The 24,109-nt window shown below is 29.3% G+C and overlaps 2 protein-coding genes across 4 annotated transcripts in view; one reads left to right on the top strand and one right to left on the bottom strand.

The window, feature by feature from the left end:
- LOC128391460 (calcitonin gene-related peptide type 1 receptor-like) overlaps positions 1 to 20,719 on the bottom strand; it is a 34,802-nt gene extending 14,083 nt beyond the window's left edge. For all 3 annotated transcript variants that reach the window (XM_053351352.1, XM_053351353.1, XM_053351354.1), the window contains exons 1-5: positions 20,049 to 20,719; positions 19,780 to 19,893; positions 14,607 to 14,713; positions 13,578 to 13,669; positions 8,297 to 8,423 (exon numbers count right to left, since the gene is read on the bottom strand). In XM_053351352.1, the coding sequence (XP_053207327.1) occupies positions 8,297 to 8,423; positions 13,578 to 13,669; positions 14,607 to 14,713; positions 19,780 to 19,893; positions 20,049 to 20,238 (630 nt within the window). In that variant the 5' untranslated portion in view covers positions 20,239 to 20,719. The remainder of the gene's footprint in view (positions 1 to 8,296; positions 8,424 to 13,577; positions 13,670 to 14,606; positions 14,714 to 19,779; positions 19,894 to 20,048) is intronic.
- A 1,071-nt stretch (positions 20,720 to 21,790) lies between these two features.
- Positions 21,791 to 23,208, top strand: LOC128391463 (charged multivesicular body protein 2b-like). Its single transcript, XM_053351357.1, has 5 exons — positions 21,791 to 21,969; positions 22,151 to 22,437; positions 22,522 to 22,624; positions 22,691 to 22,797; positions 22,876 to 23,208. Exons 1-5 carry the CDS (start codon positions 21,939 to 21,941, stop codon positions 22,987 to 22,989), a joined length of 642 nt encoding a protein of 213 aa, XP_053207332.1. The 5' UTR covers positions 21,791 to 21,938; the 3' UTR covers positions 22,990 to 23,208.
- The last annotated feature ends 901 nt before the right edge of the window (positions 23,209 to 24,109 follow it).

The following is a 24,109-nucleotide window of genomic DNA, read 5'->3' as shown; positions in this document are numbered from 1 at the left end:
CATTGACGAGGTGCTTGTTTTAAGCCATAAAGACCTTTTTTCAATTTTAAAACTCGATTGGTTCCATCTTCGAATCCTGGTGGTTGAGCCATGTAAATTTCTTCATTTAATTCACCATAAAGAAAAGCCGTTTTGATATCGAACTGCATTAAGTCCATTTTATAAGCAGTAGCAATTGAAAGAATAGCTCGAATAGTATCATAACGAGCAACGGGACTAAAAGTTTCGAAGTAATCGATTCCCGCCTTTTGCGAAAAACCTTTGGCTACAAGTCGAGCCTTGTAACGGTCAACTGTACCGTCCAAATTTCTTTTAATACGATAAACCCAACGACATGATATTGATCTTTTTCCTTCAGGTAAATCCATTAACTCATAAGTATCGTTACTTTTAATTGAAGACATTTCATCTTTCATCGCATTCATCCAATCAACATTATCAGGTGAGTTAATTGCTTCTTCATAATTAACAGGTTCACAATTAGTAACTATTGATTGAAATACAACATTTTTCATCCAATCATTCAAGTCAACATCATCAGGTGGATGTTCATAAATTTCTGTTGTCTCACTACAATTATCATCAAAATCAATTTCTTTTTCATTTTCATCAATTGAACATTTTTCTTCCAGATCAATTGGTTCATCATCAACAATTTCATCTATCATTTTCTCAGCATCATAATCATCATCTATGAATTTAATATTAGCTGTAACATTAACTTTGTTTGTTACAGGGTCATAGACACGGAAATTGTTACTCGTTTTAGTGTAACCAACAAAGATGCACTTTTTGGCTTTCGGATCCCACTTCTTCCGGAAACCATCGGGAATTTTGATCCAACAGATACTACCAAAGGGTCGAAGGTGAGTAAATTTTGCTTTTCCTTTTGTGAACATTTCAAGGGGAGTCAATTCGTGTTGACCTTTACTCGGAATCATATTCAGCACATATACAGCAGTAGCCATTGCTTCTGCCCATAGGAATTTAGGTAAGTTATTAGCTAATAACATCGATCTAGCTAATTCGGTGATAGTTCGATTCTCTCTCTCAATACGACCATTTTGTTCTGGTGTATAAGGTGCACTCAGCTCATGTGTAATATTATTATTATTAAATAAAGTTTTTACTCTAGAATCGATAAACTCTTTACCATTATCAGTTCTGATAATCTTCACCTTGTTTCCAGTCATTTTCTGTGCAAACTTAATAAAATTATCTAAGTTTTCAAATGAATCAGATTTAAATCGTTGAAAATAAACACCTCTAAATGAACTTCGTTCATCTTTAATAACTAATGCTAATTTACTTCCATTCAGTGATGGTTCACTCATTGGTCCCTGTAAATCACAATGTAAAGCTTGACCAACGTCAACTTCTCTCGGTGTTACCGATTTAAATGATTTCTTAATCATCTTACCCTTAATACAACCTTCACAGGTAAACTCACTTGGCTCATAATCCAACTTAATCTTCGGTAAGATTCCATCTCTCGACATTTGGATTATCTTATAAACATTAACATGAGCTAACTTCTTATGCCAAGAACTCAAAGTATCAACTTTGGCAACATTAACAACATTTTCATCAATTTCTCTTAATTTAATCATCAATTTAAAAGTATTACCAAATTTCTGAGCAACAATTACGATCTTATCAGTTTTAATATCAAAAATTACTGTTGATTTTGGGGTGGATTTCAAACCGAAACCTTTAGTTACAGTTTGTCCCCATGAAAACAAATTGAAGTTCCCAAGTTTAGGAACAAACAAAACGTTTTCCAATTTACATGGAATCCATTGTACTCCATTGTAACAATCAACTAACACATCACCTTTCGCTAAGGCCTCAATTTGTTTACCATCTCCAATTGTCAATTGAATTGGTTCATCTAAATAACTAAAATTAGTTAAACAATTAATATTACCGGTAAGGTGATAAGAAGACCCGGTATTAAGAAGCCATTGATCACAATCAACTTTTTCTTCCTAATTGTCAAAGAGAAATTATCACTCTTTTCATTTGAATCTTCATCAACTTTTTCATTTACATTATTAGCATAATATGATCTGGTTGGTTTGCCTTGGTTATTATTATTACTCTGATTGTTATTGTAATTGTTGTTATTGAACTTGTTGAAATGTTTCTTGTGGTTATTTTGTTTCTGATTATTATTAACTGAATTATTGTTCATGTTGGTGTTACCGTTGGCATTACTGTTGTTGTTATTATCATTGGTATTATTATTCTGGTTGAAATTATTTCTGTTTCTATTTCGTCAACATCTATTGGCTAGATGATTTTTACCGCCACAAATGTAACATCTCTTACCATGAAGCTTTCGATTCATATTTTTACTCACAAGAGCTTCGCCATGTTTTGGTTCATTGCCATTTTGATTTCTTTTCTCATTGATCATTAATTGAGTTTTCAAATTAGCTAAGGTAATTTTTTGACCTGCAGTAATCGCTATTTCAATAGCTTGTCTGAATGATTGGAAACAATTGGGAAGATCATCTAAAACTTTAACTATGAGCGAGTCATCAACATTAATTCCTAAATCTTTCATCTGTTTAACTGTTGATTCGAGTTCAGCAAAGTAACTACTAACTGAATGTGCCTAAGTAAATCTGAGATCGGTCAACTTACGTCTTACCTTTATTTATTTGTTGTTGTCCGTTGTTCATGACGATTGACGATGTTATTATACATCTCAGAAGATGAGGCACAATTAATGATGAGATTCGCATCGAGTTGATGATTAGCTTTCTCGCTAAAGCATCACTTGTATTCCAATCAGCTATTGCCTTGTTTCTTTTAGCGACTTCAGTTGCTCTTTCAGTTGAAGCTTCTTCGGCGGTGAAAGCAACTGGACGAACATCAGCACCAGAAACGATGTTCCAAACATTTTTAGCCTGAAGAACAGCTTGAATATATGCCTTCCAGTGAAGGTAATTATCATGAGAAAGTTTAATTGAGAGTAACTCAGAAGAATCAATCATATTGATTGTTGTTGATTTTTAATCGTTGCAACTTGTTGATCGAGGAAAAGTGAAAATTTTATTATTAATAATATAAAAAATTATTGATTCAGTTGTTGGTTGATTGAAAGAGACACAAAAAATCACCACAAACACAAAGAAAAACAATCAACACAAACACAACAAATTGTTGGTAACTTTTATTTGAGAGAAAGAGAGAAAAAGAGACACACAGAAAATTCAGTCAAATCAAATTTGTTGTTTCAAATATTAAGAGAGAAACAGGAAGGTGACTGAGCCCATAACCTGTTGGTTTTAGTTGGAAAAACACAATTAAATCTAATTAAAACTGTTAATCAAATTAACTCTTCTTCTTGTATTAAGAAGGAAACACTTAGATTTTAAAAGAAAGAAAATGAAATACTCTAAGAGATGTTATCTCTTCAATTGTCATCAACTAAAGACAAGGTTTATTAGTTTGGGTTCGGTTTAAATACTGTGGATTGGTCGTTACAAAGATTTGAATCAAATGACCCAATTGGTCAATATTTGGGTTTGGTTATTTTTGGCGGTTGAAAGTGTTGTTTGTGTGTGTGTACGTGAGAGAGATGAGAGGAGATGAAGAGAGAGAAGATAAGATGAGAGAGAGTAACGTGAGTGACAGTTTGGGGCACAAAAGAAAAGAGTAAAGGAAATGGTAAAACTTGGTTTACCCTTTGTCGGTCAACTAATGGACAGGGATGGTCATTAGTTGATCCATCATCTCAATAATTATTGATAATAATGATAATAATAATAATATAAAGTAATGGTTAGCATAGAAAGAAAGAGATGAAAGTAATTAAGAAAAAATGATTAACTTAATTGTTGGGAATCGACCAAATGTTAAGGCTCATATCTCAGAGACTAATCAACTTAGATTAATGATTAGTATATTGGTCGATTCAATGTTTAATGAGCTTTCTAATGATACCCTATTCGAATCTTAATTGTAATGATTTCATCAAAATTATCATGTGTGCGAAAAGTTTACTTGGAGCTAAATCATTAGTGAAAATTAGATGTTTTTGGTTAATTGCTCGAGAACCAAATGATCAATCAATTATCTTTATATATGAATCGATCACAATTAATGAGCTCTACAAGATGATATCATTATAATCAGTGAAAAACTAATGGGCGCGAAAAAATGGCGACAAACTAATGAGTTCCCATGTTAAGTAAATGGGAGAAAATCGAAAAGTTAAAAACGTTTAAATTAATATAATAAACGATTAAATTGTTAATAATTAAGCTTAAATAAGCGCGAATTAAGCTTATATAACCAACAAATCAGATGATTGATTTTGTTTAATATTTGAAATGAAAAATTGGATGAAACAAAAAAAAATTAGGTTAATGTCAATGATTTTGACAATTAAATGATAATATGTAATACTTACTATTAGATTGTTTTGAAAATTTACTCGATTTTGAAAAGTTTATGGTCTAATATTGAACTGTAGATTAGTGAATGAACCAAAGTTACTTTATCTGATTAGGTTATCATGTAAGAGATTCATGACATTTCATGATATATTAGTTAAATGGTCAAATACAGAAACGTAATAAAAATAAATTACTCTGGATGTTAAAATAAATTCATTCTAATTTCTTGTTGTGTATTTGAACATTGAGATAGAAATTGAGAGATGGAAATGATTCAAAGTGATTAATGTTCATGCTAATGAATCATTTATCATGGAATCCACTTTATAAATAATTAAATGATGAGAGGAACAATAATTTATTCCAGTTTTCTATCAACTTAATTTAGTATTACATTCAGAATCATGATTATTATTGATGTCAAATGATGATTAAAATGATTCAATCAATGAGATTACAAATGATTGTATCCAGTTTGATATCAAATAGCAAATAAATCAATCGGAAAAACCTTTTGTAGTAATAAAAAAAAAGTTGCAATAATCAGCATCAAACTATTATTATTATCATGAATCAATCAATTATCTTGATTATCATGAAAACTGATGATATTAATTAACAAACTAATCCGGTTAAGTGTAAACCCCACTAAGGATTAAATTGATTTGTTACTCTGATAGAATCAATTGATTATAACTGTAAAAAGATAACAATACAAAATTGATCAATGAAACAAATCATTTGGATCAATAATCTAATCACGATATCATTAAATTGTAACATTTTTTAATAACCATAATCAAAGTTGTTTAATCTATTATGTAAAGGTTAATTATGGTTTACAATCAATTTAACCGTTAAGTTAATCAACTGAACGAGAAATTAAAAAACTCATATTAACAGGCTGCTAATTATTAATATCATTTTAATCATCTGGTAGGTGATTACTGATCATTAATTAAATTGCTAATAATAATAAGCGAGTGATTTAGCCAATCAATTAACGGTAATATCATTTTAATGATAATTTTTTAAAAGGTTGCAAGGTTAACTTTGATTGAATTTAGAAAGTGAATTAATAAATTATAAGCTCAGTTTATCGGTTAATCTTTTTGGCTTGTTAATCAATCAGGCAAATGAATCAGGAAGTGTTCAGAACTTTCATCAGAACTTATAACATTATATTAAATGTTAATGTCTTTGGGAGAAATATGAATTATCGCCAAAATTTTCCCGATAGAAAATATTAAATGCAAACTGATTAAAAAGCTATTGTTTCATTTGATATTAGTTTTTCAAGTTCTAATAACTTGAATCAGACTATTAAACTTTGGCATCGAATTAAAGTTTTACGAATTTTTTTTTCTGCCAACCAAAGCTTAAAATGGTTTATCAGATTATTATCATTTTTTTATATTCTCGTTGAGGTTATTGTGGAAAGAAAAAAATTGAAATAAGTTCAAATGATATTATTATTATTATTAATACATGATGATGTTCATGGTGATGATGAGGAGGAGGAGTGGGAGGAAAAGATGAAAACTGCTGATAAAATAATAAGATGAGCTATTTAAATATAATGATGATTATAACAAGAAGTTTATATTAGGCTAAGTGCCAAGTATAATAATGTCTCTGTCGATATTGAATATAAACTTGAACTTTTCTAACTTTCAAGATAAGAGATTGAGAGAGAAATATTATCATCATCATGTTAGAAAACAATAGTAAATGAATAGTATTCAAGTTTTAAAGTGATAGAAGATGAAATTCTCAATTCTATTGTGACAGGAAGTTGAATATTTCTATGGTAATGGTTACACTTTTTGCTAGAACAATTTAATCGGCTGGTCAGTTTTGTTGGAGAAAAAAAGTTCACTCCTGAATTTATGGAGTAGAAATGAAATATTCTGAGATTAGAATTTGACTCGATTGTACTTTTGTATTAATAGAATACAAAAAGAATCTATTTCGATATTGATACACTTTTTCTCGATAGACAAAATCTCATTGGAAATATGAGAACTTTTTTCTTCTATTCTCTTTCATGGTTAATCATGAGAAAATGAGAATACCTCATGAGGGTCATGATAAAGATGATTACAGAAAGTCGGAAGTTGTTTGTGTCTTAAAAGAAAAATAATAATCCCAATGTTCAATAATCAAGGTAAAGGGAAAATGGATGAATTTCTATCGGTTTGTCATGAAAATTATCGTCAACATGATGAATTTCATGGTAAATGTAAGTATCCTTATAATAGTTACACAGAGACAAAAAGTGATTACATCTTTTTCCCCTGTAAAAAGTAATATGAGAGTATTTTTGTTCCCAGAAACCAATTTCCGTTTCCTATCCTGTTGCTTTTATCAGTTTTCCTCCATCCCTTTTGATTATTATTACAACTCCAAGAATACATGAAGAAAAAAAAAAGTTCTGATATGAATCAAAACGATTATGATTATAATGTATTCTAAAAATAATATGATAATTTGTCAACTAATTATTACAATTGAACAAAAAGACAAACAATCTAATCAAAGGTAAATTATTTTCGAGTTGATCAATATTTCAATTACCGTTTGAAAAGCTTAACCATGGATTCTGAGGATTAATCGGTCCAATGAAATACTTTGCGATTTATCTGTAAATATAATCACATGGTGATAATGATGATACATCATCATTTCCATCATCCATTGACTTTAATCATAATTTGATTGTTTTTCTTCATTCAGGTTTACACATATTTTAATCTCAATTTTCTCATCATCTATTTTTCCTTCCGCATCATTTACCAGCATCATCATCATCAAGATGATGGTGATGATGAGAACCGTCTATTGTTCATCTTTTTTTTGCTTGCGAAATTTTCATTCAAAGTTGATAGTCACCAAGAATTCAGAGTAAATCCTTAATGAGTGTTAATCCTTTGACTTGATCAATTTTTTTCCCTTCTCAAGTCAAATAACAACGGTAATAAAACTATTGATGGTCAAGAAGTTTTCGGATAAAGATTAAATTGATAGAAGAAAAAAAAAGATGATGACTATGATATAATTCATATTCATCTACACATCTTATGATTCATATCATGAATTACAAGAATTTCCTGTGACCCATTATAAGATGTATGAGAAAAGAGGATAAAGTTCAAATCACCTGTAGATTCTGATGAAAAGATTATCATGAAAAGTTTTCGATGGAAATTCTTAATATCATGAGTTGTAAACCTCAACCAGATCTTCATCCTAATATTTATCCTCATCACTTTCATAATACTCTCCCTGTCTCTCTCTCTCTCTCACTCTCTCTTTTAGCCTCAATTTCAAACATTTTCTCATACTTTCTCTCATGATACTCTAACCCATCAAGATCTTAAACACCTCTTATTCCTCAGACCATATGATAAGAAAGTAAATGATTGATTATGTGACAAGACACAGTAAACATCATTACATTAGATGTTATTATTTGATTGATTATCAACTTGATTCAAGTTATAATTTTTTTTCCTTCTTCCATTCATATAATATAATTGTAACATGTTTATCACTTTGGTCATCTCACTCACTCTCTTACTCTCTCACTCTTTCAACAATTTCGTAACCAAGTGATAATAATAATCTTTCACTCGATTATCAACTTGTTACACATTGAAAATGACAAATTTTTTTTATCTTCTCATTGAGAATGTATTAAAATAAGTTGATGACATTTTCCACTCACTTTAAATGCTCAGAGAGAGAGAAAGAGAGAGAGAGAGAGAGAGACAAGATTATGATTTAAATTTTATTCGAGAGAGACTGGAAGACAGAGAGAGGGGGAGTTAAGTCATTTCAAGGATGATGATGATGATTATGCTTATCATGAAATTCATAATACTTACCCTGTTTGCCTGAACAACCTCAACATCAGATACAACCAGTGTATACCACAGGATCCACATAAGATTATTTATTATGAAAGAAATGAATAAATTTTTATGAATTGTTATTCTTGTACATTTCAGTGATCTGTTTAAATGAATAGATGATAAAATATTAACAAAAACGAAGGTAAAAAAAGTTATCTTAAAGTTTTTTTTTCATTTAAGTTCAATCAACAAGGAGATAAAATTTTCTTTTTTTGTTGTTGTTCATGAGATGAGTGATGAAGATTCAATTTCTACTGATTTTAAATTGAATGACAAATGAAATGATAATCATTAGATTGTTGTTCTTGGTGGTGTTGTTGTTGTTTTGGTGAAACATTGAAACTGCCAATTATTGGTAATTTGATTTCCTAAATCAACATTTCAATGAATCTTATTAATATTATTGAAACTGAATTGAGACATTGAGGAATAGAAAGTTGAACAAATTGAAGAAAACAATGAGAATTTTTTTTCCTCTTCAATTTTCCCCATGAAACTTAACCCTTATATCAAAAGGAAACTGATAATCTAATGTTACCTGAGTTTGGTGAGGTGCAAAGATAATCATCTGAAACTAATTCAATTGAAAAAAAAATATATTATTATATCAGGGGAAAAAAAGTTCTACTCGATGAATGATGGAAAAGGAAAATATCAATTTTCTTTTCAAAATTTTCCAAAAATTATTGAACTACAATAAACGATTCAATTTGAGAAAAGATAATCACGATTATAATTAACAGAATTGAAATGGAATATTTTTTTTCATTTCATGTCAACCTCATGAAATATATTTTCTTTCTCAGATTTTATTCAGAACTTTCTTCTACATCATTCTTGATGATAATTACTCGATTGAAGAAAATGCATTAATTTCAGTTATAAATGCAAATTACCATGGCGAGAGAGAGAGAGAGAGAGAGAGAGAGAGAGAGAGAGAGAGAGATGATTTAGAAGAACGAAAAGAGAATAGAACAAAAAAAATCTCTATTCTATTTGTATAGAACAAAGAAAATGTCTAACATTGTGTTAGTTTTCAATCGAACAAGAGCTTGAAGAGTTGTTTTAAAGTTCTAAATAAGTTCTAGATGTGTCACCCTGAACTCTTGCCGAATAGAGAATCATATAAATAATCTGATTCTAAAAGCTATTCAGAGAATTTTCCATTTGTAAGTCTTGGAGAAATTAAGAGAATAGGTTAATTTGTTAGAACAACTAGATGAGGAAATAATAGATTAGATGATTTTCAGGGTGATGGAGATTCTGATGATGGAAAAACAGATTGGAATGTAATCCATGAATCATGTCACGTACATGATGAGGGAGAAAATAAACAATTAACCTAGAGAAGCATTCAGATGATAATCATCGCCATTATCATTTCTATCACCACCAAGATCAACATTCAGCAAAGATTATTATTATTCTCAACTATCAATATCAGTATTCATAGTCTACCAAAGGTTAATTGTAAAGTTGAACCGTTTTCATGATATTAAATGGGAGAAACTGAGAAAATAATTCCAATGAATATAATGAACAAGGAACAGAAAATAAATCAGTATAATAATCATGAATTTCATATCATATTAATAAAAATGTCACCAGAATTTTCAATTATCTGTACCAGTTAAGTTTTCCCATCATCTCTATTATCATTTGATTAAAACAATTGAGAGACAAATGAGTTAACACAATGATTTGGACAAATGATTTACTAATTGTTCAATGAATCTCATCTCTTTTCAGTTAAACCTCTTCATGATGATATAATTCATGGTGAAGATATAATGTTATCTACCTCAATCATAAAGTGTTGTGGAAGAAAAAAAAACATCATGATATTCAGGAAAACTTATTCAGTGTCTTTATTCAGGCTTTTCAGAACTTTTTTTTTCTTCTCGTTCTCTTCCTTCAATCTCTTTGTTCTGAACTTTTTTTTTATGATTCATAGAGGGAAAAAAAGAGAACCTTTTCTTATGATAATTTCAAGAATCTCAATATTCTGGTGAGCATGCATGTTGATGTGATTATCATTAGTGCATATTCACATTTTATTCATTGTTCCGGAATCATGGATGCAGGATTGAAGATAAAACGATAATAACATGTGAAACCATAGGAATAAAAAAAAAATTCTGACAACCAAGAATAAGGGAACAAGTAAATTGCTCAATGTTTTCACATGGAAAGTAACAGGAAATAGAAATATAAAAAAAATCTATATGGATATTTACAGTTTCAACTTTGTTCTGAATTGAGAGATGAACTTTTCTCCCCTCTGAATGATGAATACAATGTATTCATGGTCTAGGGTAACAGAAATCGGAAGACAGATCAACTGAACACTTAAAGATAAAGTTACAGAATAGATGATAATTTATATTATCATTTTTCCTCGTTTCTTTCACTGAGTTTTTCCAATGAATTGTTGAGAATGAACTGTTTGAATAATGATGGAATTGTGATAATTATTTAAACAAATCATTTCAATTCATGATCGAAAATGCAAAATTCAACTAATACCATGATGGATAAATTTTGAATAAAAAGAAAATGATGTTTTCATCTTCTTTTATCTTCATCTTCATCCTCTTTTTATCATCAAGTTTCAATTTTATCGCTATTAATAGTTAGTTAATTATCATAATTTTCTTTAAAAATTCAGCTTATTCTGAGTCAGAACTTTTTGATAAATTGTTTCAACAGTTTTCTAATCATCATCAGCATGATAACCATTCAAGGATTGAAGTTTCCTGCGATAATTTTTCATCACATCGGAATCTCCAATGATTATGACTATTGAAAATTTCTTAAAATTGGAATCTTCATTTCCACAGTCAAATTTATCATGATTAACTAAATGAAACATATTAATTATTGATAATAACTCTAAATGAACATTTGTCTTCAGTTCTGTCATGAGATAATATCATCATCTTGGTACATTATTCATAGTTAGGATTAAGAAGACAAGATAATATCCTTGATAAGTAATCAGAATAAGCTCAGAATTCACTGATCGTAATCAAGAGTAATCAAAGAATAACCTTTTTACTTTTTTTGTCTCTTTCTAAAGGGAAAGGGTATTCATCCTTTTCTATTAATTGATACACATACATTTCTAAATGCTAATGAATACTAATGAATCAATGATAGGAATATACAAAAAGACCCATTATGAGGTCAAAAGTTACAATATGTTTCTCATTAGGAAACATGGGCTAAGATAATTGATGATAATCCTCATCATCAATGAATAAACTGTTCGTATATGAGATGAATGAGAAATGGATCAACATGTAATTGTGATCATTTAAGATTATTGCAATGGAAAAGTTAATCTCATTTAGAATCGTAATCATATTCATCTGAAAAGTATCAATATCAACAATCTTAACTAAACAAATTGTTGGGTGAGCTGGATTTTCACATGATATTAGCATTTAAATATGACGCACAATTGCTAGATAATAACAATAATCATATAAATATGTAACATTATCTCTGGAATGACCAGACTATCTCAGAATTATCTCCATTAAATCTTACCATTATTACTGTTATGTTTTTCCCCAGGAAGAAAAAAAAACCTCCCAAATGATTTCAGGAAAATATAACATGAATATCATGAAGAGAGAGAGAGGAAGAAATAAGAAAATTCTTAATAATAATGGAAAATTTGTAAACGAATTCTGTAAATGACCCTTAGTGATGATGACGATGATTATGTTCACATAGAATATTAATAATAATAATGATAATCTGGTCAGAATAATATTTTATTTTCTCCTTCTTCTCATATTTAATTTACCAACAATGTTTCAATTATTTTTCAGAATCAACTAATAATTTACATAATCAACTCTGGTGAATCTTTTTCCTGATTTATACCATCAGAGTTTTTTTCATATTTATAAAAATAAATCTCAATTCTATTCCAAAACTCTGATTTATCATGAATTTCTGTCAGCTCTATCGTTATCTAGTTCTGTCGAGGTCAATCTAATGTCAAAGGAAATATCTTTTTTTTTCTCTCTCAATTCATATTCTTAAAAAGATGAATTCATACATGTATTACCATGGTAACTAAGATAAATATTAAAAATCATTTTCGAAATTCTCAAAAGACATTCGGGAAAATCTCTCTCTCTCTCTCTCTCATTCTCTTGTTATACTTATAGACATGTAAATAATATCTAATGTACCATGTACCCTGTAAAAGTACAATGTAGATGAAAAAAAAAAGTTCAATAAACAAGAAAAATACTGAATCAGAATTCAGAGTAAACAAGATAAACCTAATAGTTGGATAGGAATTACAACTGATCATTTGTATTCATGTATTGGAAACATCATGAACATGGAGATCGAAACAACTTGAACATTGAACAATTTGTACTTACAAATTGAACAATTAAGTTTAATTATGTTTTAAAACTCATATCGATCATGTATTGATCTCGATAATTTAATTTTTTTCCAACTTTTCTCTTTAACTTGATCGAGATTAATTTTACCTTTTTGACATTAGAAATTCATTTATCTTTGATAATAATTGATGATGATATGAAATCTTTCATCATTATAAATATCTCATGGACCATGTATGAGAATCTCAAAGATAATCAATATTATTATTTAGATTCAATCATGTGAAGATATAATAAGCCAATGGGGGAGAGAGAGAAAAAGAGGAAAATGAATACCCTGTTAATACTTGGATTCAGTGGTGATTCTGATGATTCTTGAGATTCTTATTTCTAAACATTCCTATTAATTGGACGTTTTCTATTCTTATTCAGATAATAAGGATGAAAATCTTTTTCTTCAAAGAGAGTCAGTAGCCAACAAGTACATGGTTGTTTCTCTGGTCAAACATCACAACTAATCAACAGAATAAGAAGAAGAAAAAAAAGAAGAAAAAAAAATAAGAATAAGAAATCAATTGGATTGATGTTGCTAATCGCATGAAACTGAATTAACGATTCATTGTCCATTCTGTCAGATTTCATGTTACCTGATTTCTTTCTGATTAAATCCAAACAAATGATGGAAAAGAATCTCAAATCCATCCTATCATCTTAATCAACTAATCAATCTATTTTATATCTTTGACGTAAATAATTATCATCATTATCAATTCAATTCTATCATCAATCTTTACTTGTTGTTTATCTGTAACATCATCATCATCATCATCATCATGATAATTGGTGTCTGTGTATATGTAATAATGTATAAATATACTTACTTGAAAGATAGGAATATGATTAAGGATATGATAAGTGCTAGAACTGAAACTGAGTAGCCAATAATGTACAGGTTGTTCACTGCTTGGCGAAACTGTAATCAGGATGGAAAAACAAAACGATAATAATATGTTTATTGTTGATATTTCAATTGATAGCTTATCATTTACTCATATTATTATCCATGAATATCAATGTACATGAATCAATGTATATATGAATGTTTCGTTCATGGCTTACCCATGATGAAAAGGAATCAAACATCTTGGTGATAATTGAGAGATATTCTGAATAGACTGAATGAATTCAAGTTCGTTGGAGAAAAAAAAATCATCATCACATTTTCTGTTCTCTCTTTTCATTGAATCGATTGATGATGATGATGATGATGATCCAACGATAATGATCTAATCAAATTACCTGATCTTATTAATAGAATCACAATTTACTTTATTTAAACTCAATTATTCATGTTACTCAGATTTCCGATGCAATTATTTTTACACCAAGAACAATGGTGGAAATTTAAATTATGATAATTGATCTTATTTTCTTTCATGTTTATAATCCTATTTGGAAAATTTTCTTTACAATAATAATAGAAAATTGAAATTCTAAAAAGTCTGTAACATGATATGTTATTCTGAATTTTAAGCTATTTTCAATCTGGAACTTTTTTCTCTCCTTCTCTCTCTATCTATTTCTCTTAATCTCTTCCTCTATCAGATAAACATCTTCTCATGGTTTGTATTATTTTAAATTCTGTTGAAAATATCGAGTGTGAACACATATCACCATGAGCATTGAATCGAGATTCTGACAGATGATATTTTATCATATTGTCAGTTCGAAACTCTTGTATTTGTTTTTATCTCAACTCTTTATTTTTTTTTGCTCCATCAAAATCAACTGAACTTTTTTTTTCTCCAACGAAACTCATTCCATATTCAATGTTTTTCACTCGATTCTGATTCCTATTTTTTTCACCTTTGGTACATTATTATTATTATCATTTTCTTCACAATTCTTACCTTGAGATCATCTTTGTCTACACACGTTGTATAGTTACTCCAAGTTTTATTCGTATCCGGATGTCGAAACCAATTCCCATCTTCGAGACATAATTTGAATGCCAATTCTTTGTGACATGGAAGTGAAAAAAAAGAAGCAAAGAAAAAAACATTGACAAGTTACTATTTCGATAACATTATTATTCTGTGATTTATATTATTATCTATAAAATCAGTTCTCAATTAATAATTCAACAGATTAGTGATTAGCATGTAAAATCCTTTGGTTGATAAATCACATCTCTAATTAATTAATGGATTCATGTTAATTTATGAAAATCCAGTTAATGTTAGCTAATTATTATTAGTTGAAAGTTTTTTGATTACATTTTGTCAATTGAACTCATCAAGTTAATCAAACTAATACATTGTAAAGTATTAATAATAAATCAAGAGATGATAATAGTAATCATCATCAGATTAGTTTCGACTAATATATTGACCATAGTTGATTGATTGATTAGCTCAATGTAACAAAAACTTTCACCCAAAGTTCAGTTGTATGTAATATACTATATGAAAATTTCCCCTGGAACAAGAAAATTTCATGGTGAACCTGAAAAGCTTATAATAAAGTCTCAAGTGTTTGCAATTAAATAACGATAAACCCTCAGGGTATATTTGCCTGGGCTTCGAAACAGATGAACCATTTTCTTTTTTTCTCTCTCTCTCTATCGAATTGAAACTTGATTTATTATAAACAATTTCCAATCAATTTCTAAACACAATCAAGGGAAAAAATAATAAACTAGATGAAAGATAAAAAAACCAGTTTATCTCAGTCGAAATGTTGATTAAGGTGTAAATGATTATTATCTTCAGTTGGAATTGAGGGGCTGAAGAAAATTCAATCTCCATGATAACTATTCTCATGATGGTAAGAAATGAAGAAGCAAAAATTGTGAATCAAATTGGATAAGTAAATATATTCATTCATTGATCATTTTATTGGGACAATTAACTGATTACGATAATAGTGAATGTATATATTATTACATTAATCTAATTGAGGTAAACTAATAGTTGTAAAAGTAACTCTAACTAATTGATTTAATAAACACAATTTCAATTGGATCATCGAAAAATATTATTATCGTTGTTAATGATGATTCCAGATTGAGATTAATTCAGTTTAAATGAATAATCTTCAATTAGCTTGAGATTTCCAAGTGAATTTTAAATGTTCACTTTGATATGTTTTCTTTAATCAACAATTGTAACCTAATTATTATCTCGTCATCTTAATTAGTTAATGTTAACAATGTAAAAGATGATGATGACATGATAACAATAGTTTAAGAAAATTAAAGTAACAATCATAATTGTCATGTAACTGATTGTCAAGTTTTCCTTTTTCTCAGGTTTAATAATCAAAAGACTGAATTTTTGGTGTATTCTTATTGTTAACCATGGGAAAAGAAAAGTTTTCATAAGAATATCTCTCATCTGAATTGAAAAAGAAGGAGGAAAAGATAATTGTAATCATGATGAACATGATAATTGGCAAATTGTTTATCATTTCATTATTATTAAAGAATCAATCTATGAACAGAGGATGAGAGATGAAGATTAGGTTGATGATGAAGATGAGGATGGAGATGAAAATTGTTGACAAAGCCATTTAGTGTATATAATAAGTTTGAACCCAAATTCTAATGATGATAATATTATTACTATGATTCTGTCAATAATATTATTGCCTATCATTTAACATTCTGACATTCGTATTCTTATAATTTGATGAAATAAACAAATACAAATGATAATAGTTATAAGCTAATGATACGGAATCAAATTTTATCTCTATCAGTATCTCTCTCTCTCTCTCTCTCTCTCTCTCTCTCTCTCTCTTTCTCTCTTTCTCTCTCTCTCTCTCTCTCTCTTCAGAATTATTATTTTCATGATAACACACAGGTAACACATATCAAGGTCTCTGAATGGACTTGACAATTGAATTGCTTCAAGAAACAATATATACTTTCAATGATAAACTCTGAGCCTTGAAAATAGTCAATCTTTATGCGATTTTGATGTAAAGACTATTGAAAGATTTTATTCTTAACCATGATTTTCTTGATTGTTGGTGAATAGGAATTAAGAAGTTTATCATTTGGAAGGGGAAAATTGTTGCTCAGTACATTAATGATAAGCTCTTATAATAAGGGAAACAGCAAAGAAAAGAGAATCATTTTTGTCGTAAAAAGAAATCAATTTAGTTGGAAATCATTTTTATGCCTCAACTGACCATTTCTATTGTTATATTATTAACTAACTGATTCATCTTATTACTTTTTTACTGTTCATCCTTTTCTCTGAATTTCGAGTTTCTTACAGTTTTTGAGTTTCGAGTTTTTTTTCTCTCTCATCGTAAAACTTTTCATAAGGTTTCATTTTGTTCTCATTGAGTTGATTTTTTTATGGATTCGAAATCATTGACAGACAATTGAGAGAGAGAGAGAGAGAGAGAGAGAGAGAGAGAAACATGAAAACGATTAGAAACTCAGTGATGAGCTTGGGTAAGAATCGATGATTTCGCTCGTTTTATCTGATCAACTTTTCGCAAGTTTCATTTCTCTCACTTTATATTTTTCTTTGTATTTGTGTTAACTGTAAAAATGGGAAGAAACTCATGTTGGGAAAAGTTATCATGAAAAGATTTAGTTCTGTCATGGTAACAGAAAAACATGAAATCAAGTTGAGTATATTATCGTTTAGATATAATATGTAACAGAATGAGAAGTGAAAAAAAAGTATTGATGACCAGAGAATCAAAGAAAATGGGAATGGGTCAGTTTTTAGTAATCTTAAAGGAGAGAAAATGAAGAAAATGGTGATGATGATGATGATGAACAGGATGATGTCAGGGAGGAAGAGATGAGAAAATGTCTGAAGTGTTTAAGATTGAAAGATTATGATGATGCTGATGATGATGATGTAGTAAAATAGTTTGGAAGAAAAAAAATTGCAATAAAAAAGCTCATTGAAAATAGATTGAATTGAACATCAGGAGAGATTCAAGTTAGAGATTGGGAGAGCCTTGAGATCACATCAAATCATAATGATTATTTTGACAATCATGGTCAAGAAAATCAACAGATTCTGGCAAAAGGAGCGACAACTTTTTTTCTTACATGAATATTGATGTAATTATGAGTGACACTTAGAGAAGAGTTTGAATTTATGTTGAAAAAAAGCCCGACAATTGGTTGATAAAATTAGTTGAGAAAAAAAGGAGAGAAAAAAAAATTTAGAAGAAAAAAAGTTACTCAAATATAAGAAAAAAGAAAGTCCATATTCATGAGAGTAATTCAAAAGTACTCAGAATTCTGGAATTGATCCAGAACTTTGAGATAAACCACAGGAAAATTCATCAAAAAAAGTCAATAATTTTGGCAACTTTTGCCACTTTAACATAAGTAGTAGTCGCGAACTCGTCATCATCATCATCTCCATCCTCATCCTCATCACTTTCGTCATCCTCTCTCTCTTTCATCTCAATCTTCATCTGTACATCAACTTGAATTATCTCTATCATTCACTTTCACTGATGATTCTAACAAGATTCAAGTCAACAGTTTCTCTCATTTTAAAATTATTACATCGATATTAATGATAATAATGATAACGAATTCAAGTTACTACTGAATAACAAGTGGGAGTAAACGAGCAATGAATCAACAAAGTTAACAAGTTTTAACTTTCTTTCCAACTAAATGATAATGTCGATATAATTTAGTTACGATTCGTTGAACAATTTACCTTAATTTCCTGGAAAAATTCATCTTCATAAAGTGTAGCAATTCAATTTAGCAACAATATCAATTAGCATAACTTAAATACACACACAGAGGCAAAGGAGAGAAAGAGACAATTTAAATTGACTGAATTAACTGATTGCAAATTAACCGTTAACTGTTCAACAAAAAAAAGTTACAATTTAATATTGTTATTATTAGTTAAAGGTTAATCATGATTGACATTAAATTACATTCAACATAACCTTAAATGTTATACTCGTAACGATCATCAACTTTAATTAACTGGATCAAACTGTTAATCCTAATCAACAAAATCTCTTGTAAATCTAATTAATAACATGGAGGAAGAAAAAAAATTAAATGTTAACAGTTAATTAATTGTAGAGAAGAAAAAAAAAACGAATTCAACAATTAAAAAGTATCATTAATATTATGAGTTCGTAACTTTGTTGAAACTTTTTGGCTTTGAAACTTTGTTTCCAACTCGATATTTAAATTAACTACAATTTATCATAATTGTAATTAACAAACAATTTGTTCACTTGCAATTTCAACCAATTGATTTAATCAACATCAATTGGAATCAATTTTTTGGTTCATTCATATTGAAATACAATCATTTCTCAGTATAATCTCATGATAGTCATGATATTTATCAAATTATTTTCAATCATAACTCAAGGCACAATTAATTGTTGGTAATAAAATTGGTTTATTACCTATGGCAATATTTTACTTTCATCATAAATTATTATTATCTTGATTGTTATTATTGCCTGTTAATATTGATTAGGATGATGATGATGAAAAGACTCAAAGACAATTTGGTTGACCAGTAGTAATTAATTTATCATTGTTATTTATCAACAATTGTGGACAATTAAGATTAATATTCATTTGGATGGTCACATTTGAATACTAAATTTGCTTTTGTGTATTATTATTAATATTTTGTAGCTTCATTATTGGATTAAGTTAATTGTTTAAGATGATTTCTCAAGTGATGATTAAGAGTAAAAAGTTATTGATAATCAATCATTTTCATCTGAAACATTGGTAATAATACACTTGTGATTGATAATCAATTGGAAATTGTTAATTGTCAATGAAATTATTTCAATCGTTGTAACTATTTATTAATATTTCTTGTTTACTTATTAAATTAATATGATATTGTTTTCATTGTGATAAATACTTGAAGAGAAATTAATTTCCTTGTGATAATCAGTATGATTAGTAAATTATAATTGACATGATTAACAAGTAATAATAATAACAACATCATGTTCAAGTTTCAAACTGTTTCTCTTAATTGTTAGTCTATTTTTTGTTTCTTCAAGTTTAACTTTGGATAACAATTAACGATTGATACTTACGATCAGATCTAAATCCAACAACGGCTATTGGACATGGTATGTAAGCCGTTTGACCTGGCGGAGTGTCGTTCCAACAGCCCCAACCATCCCATGCCCTTGGACAGTATTTGAGTGCTGAAAAATAAAAGATATGATAACATGTTGACAGATGAGATGATTTAATCACAATTAAGAGATAATTTTCAATCTCTCTCAGTTGATTTTCAATGTTGACACTTTGGTGTTTTCACTAAGCCGTTGATCTTGAAGGTTTTTTTTTGTCAACTTACTTGGGTCAATTGGTGGAGCTGAAAGAACCTCTTGTTGACACTTTTCTAGAGCCTTGGCTAAAGGTCCGTCAATTGATTGGGTAACATTGTCATTTAATGATGAGTAAAGTGATGAAATTGTTGTTGTTGTTGTTGTTGTGTTTGCTGTTAGAGTTGATGATGATGAGGATGCAATTGATGAGGGAAACATCACAAAAATTATTGCTAAATTGTTGATTGTGTCTCTTTCCGATTCACTTTTGTTTTTCTTAACAATCAACAGTTTAAACAATTTATATTTAGTTACCTTAATGTGTAAAAAAACCTATGACAAGATGAGAAACTCAATTGAATCTCAAATGTGATACAAATCACTGAATAAATGGTGAGATGAATGAAAGTTTCATCATGAATCGAGTGAGTAAAATGATTAAGATGAAAGAGTAAGAAGCTGCCATCGAGTATCGGATAAGATAACTACTTCGTTTTATTAGAATATTTTTTCTCATCAACTTTTGTACCTTTCGAACTCAGAATTGTAAAAGAATCGACGAGAACTTTACAGAATCAGATATTCTCAATTGTTCAACTGTTCACTTATTCACAGAAATAACAATTAATCGGTAATTCATCACAAATAATATAAAACTCGTAGTGTAGTTAACACGTTGGTTAGTAAACCAAATTAAAGTTAAGATGTAATTCCTTAGACAATCATGACAATTTTATCAACTAATCCTAATCTTATCAACAATCAATCAAGTTTTCACTCTTAATTTTCATCTAATCTCTAATAAGATACACTAATTGTCACCTTTTATTTGATCAGAATTGAGTGATAAACCCTTCAGCTAATAAGAGTCCACTGGTGATATCGTTAACAGTATTGATTGTGTCTCATGATAAAGTATTTATCATGATTGTCAGGAAACGGAAATACTTTATTTTGCAATAATTAATTTCTTTTTCTCCCTTGATAATAATTGGCTTGTTTTGTTGTTATTTTAAACTCCTGGGAGATTAACATTGAATTGGAATTCAAATTTTCAGATTTACCGCTTTCTCTCAAAATGTTGCAACGATTGTTGAATTAATCGTTTAATTAATTGTCTATGTTTTTGATTTATTGTTTATTGTTTGCGTTTAATTAATGAAGACATTCAATCCATAGCTTGCTAATTAATTATTTTCTGGTTGAACTTCTTGTTTTAGATTTCTGGTTCGTTATCATGGTAAACAAAATCTTTGGTCCAGTGCATAAGTTTTCAATTAAAACTTTAATTCTGACGATTAAAAGATTAACAATTACATTTGTATCTCTGTGAGTCGATTATCATATGTAAGGTTATTGAGAAAATAATCCATAAATGATGATTACAATTTAAAATTATCTTTAATTTCATCGTGATCTTCATCCCACCAATCAACCATTTATTTAATCCCAAGTGATCCTGATTGAGACCCTCATCACAATTGGCTAACAATTAACTCTCCGTTTCAATGACAATCAATTCTGTGTCCATCTTGATCAATCGTTGAGGTCTTAAATCTTGTCCATAATCATTGATGATTTTTAGATGGAAAATAAAATTAAGATAATGTCACTTTTTACTAATTGCAATTAGTTTTGGTTCTGATAATTTCGAAAATAAATTAGCCATCCATTGAACTAATTTGTTGCTGTTACAATCAAAATTAATTTCGTTCTGAATTAACTACAATATATCGATAGAAATATCGATAAAAAAATACTATTATCGATATCGAAAAGACAATAACATTGGAAAGACTGTTGTTCTCATTAATTTGAGAATATTATTAATCGTCTTAATTTTATATTCTAATTGTTACCCTGTGCCTTTAATTGATTAATTAGTTGATTGGTTAGCTGATTAATTAACCAACGTAGAGATGAATTTCTTTAGAAAACCCAGTCCTCAAGGTAAGTTTTTCATTCACTTTTCTTGTTTACATTCAATTGATCAGCTGATTGTCAGAATTTTTTTTACTCTCAACATTTGCTATAATTTAAAGATTCTTTGTTGATGATTTATTATTAATGGTTCCCTTTTGTTTTCTTGTCTTAATTTCTTCTCGCTGTTGGGTTGATTGATTGTTTGCAGAGCAAATGAAAGCCCAACAAAAGGACCTTAGGAAAGCGGCTCGAGATGTTGATCGAAGCAAAAGAGAAATGGAAAGACAAGAGAAACAATTGGAAATCGATATTAAAAAAGCAGCTAAAGAAGGAAATAAACAAGCGTGTAACATTTTGGCTAAACAATTAGTACAATTAAGGAAACAGAAAAGTAGATGTTTAGTCGCTAATTCCCAGATCGGAGCGATAAGTAATCAGAGCAAAGTGATGCAGGCCAATACAAAGCTCGCCGGGGCAATGGCCACTTCGGCCAAGGTTAGAATGTCAACTTTGAGGGTCAATTTAGATTATCAAAAATCTAATCAATTGTTTCTCGTCTCTCACTTATTATTATTCTAGACTCTTGCTAATGTAAACGCTCAAACCAATACTGGACAGATCATTAAGACTATGCAAGATTTTGAGAGAGAAAATACAAAAATGGAAATGAAAGAGGAATTGAGTAAGTTAATTATCGATAATTGTTGTGATGATTTAATCTAATTTTCTTGATTTTCCTTTGCTACAGTCGATGAAACTTTGAATGCGATCCTAGACAATTCTGGCGATGAAGCTGAAGAAGATGCAGTTATCAGTCAAGTTCTCGATGAGATTGGTATCGAAATCACCGGAAAGGTATTGTTTAGCTCCATCGTTCATCTAATTATTACTAAATTGTAATCAACTAATTGATTGTTTCTCTTTTCTCTGTAGCTTGCCGAAGCTCCGGTTGCTAGAGGAGCCATTGGAGCGGGTTCATCGAAGGCCAAAGATAAACAAATGACGGATGAAGAACTCGAAGCTCAATTAGCTCGACTTAAGACATAAGACATAAGATCAATTAATCTCTTTCTCTTTCTCTTTCTCTCATTCCGTAATCTAATCAACATCAACATCAACATCTAAATTAAATCTCTAAAAGAAACTAATCACCTTAATGGCGATCATATTTTGAGAAACACTCGATGTCATAAATTCAACTGTTTTCGTTGACATAACTGATAGAAACTCTTATATTTTGATTAAATTTCATTTGTCATCATGAAATGTTTAAATTATCTCTTAATTACTCATCAAAATTCATATCAAATTAACAGAAATCATCAAATGATTAATAGATTCACATTTAAACTCGATTATCGATGAATCGATTTTTTTTTTACTTCTTCGGTTCAATTTTCATAAGCACGTTTTCTTATGTTTACAATTTGGTCTCAATTTCTTTAATCACAATCAAAACACTAATTTCAATTAAATTAAGTTAATGTCATCGACGATAATTAAAAAAGTTTCCATAGCTTGGTGAGTATCAATTTCGTATTGAAATCTAATTGTTTGTTAATCTGATGCTCTTTTACTGTGACGATTGTTTTTTGTTTTTCTTTTTCCTCATTCAGGGTTTTCTGTGTAATCTCAGGATCTATTTCCTATTTTGTAATTCGTAATCGCGCTTTCGAGTCCAGGAAGACCCACAATCGAACTCCGATCTCCATTCGAATAGATCAAATTGATAAACCTGATAATTGATGATTTAGAGCTTTACTTTTTGCTCAGACTCTAAGGTGAGAATCTTTTATTTGTATTATATTCTTGTTCTCAGTGATTGAATAATGTTCATTCTGTCAACAGAATTTGGGTCACCGTTGATTAGGTCATTTTAGTTGATCGAATTGTTTTTCTTGGCAAATTGTCTTTTAGACTTTTAAACTATTGTTTACTTTATTTCTCTCTCGATTAGATAGATACAAAGGAAAGTTAAAATGGCCGCAAATGTTGGACAACAGGTCAATCCTGCCTTGGCTCATCTCGACCCTTCATTGGCTCAGTTTGCCGAAGGTATGGAGATCGATATTATTACCGACATGTTCCAACGGATGAATTCATCTTGTATGAAGAAATGTATCTCACCAAAGTATCGAGATGCCGAATTAACCAAAGGAGAATCTGT

The sequence above is a fragment of the Panonychus citri genome, unplaced genomic scaffold (assembly GCF_014898815.1).
Source record: "Panonychus citri isolate SS breed McGregor unplaced genomic scaffold, ASM1489881v1 Contig00134, whole genome shotgun sequence".
Classification (NCBI taxonomy): Eukaryota; Metazoa; Arthropoda; class Arachnida; order Trombidiformes; family Tetranychidae; genus Panonychus; species Panonychus citri.
Note: the sequence above shows the minus strand (reverse complement) of the source record. Positions and strands in the feature narration are given on the sequence as shown.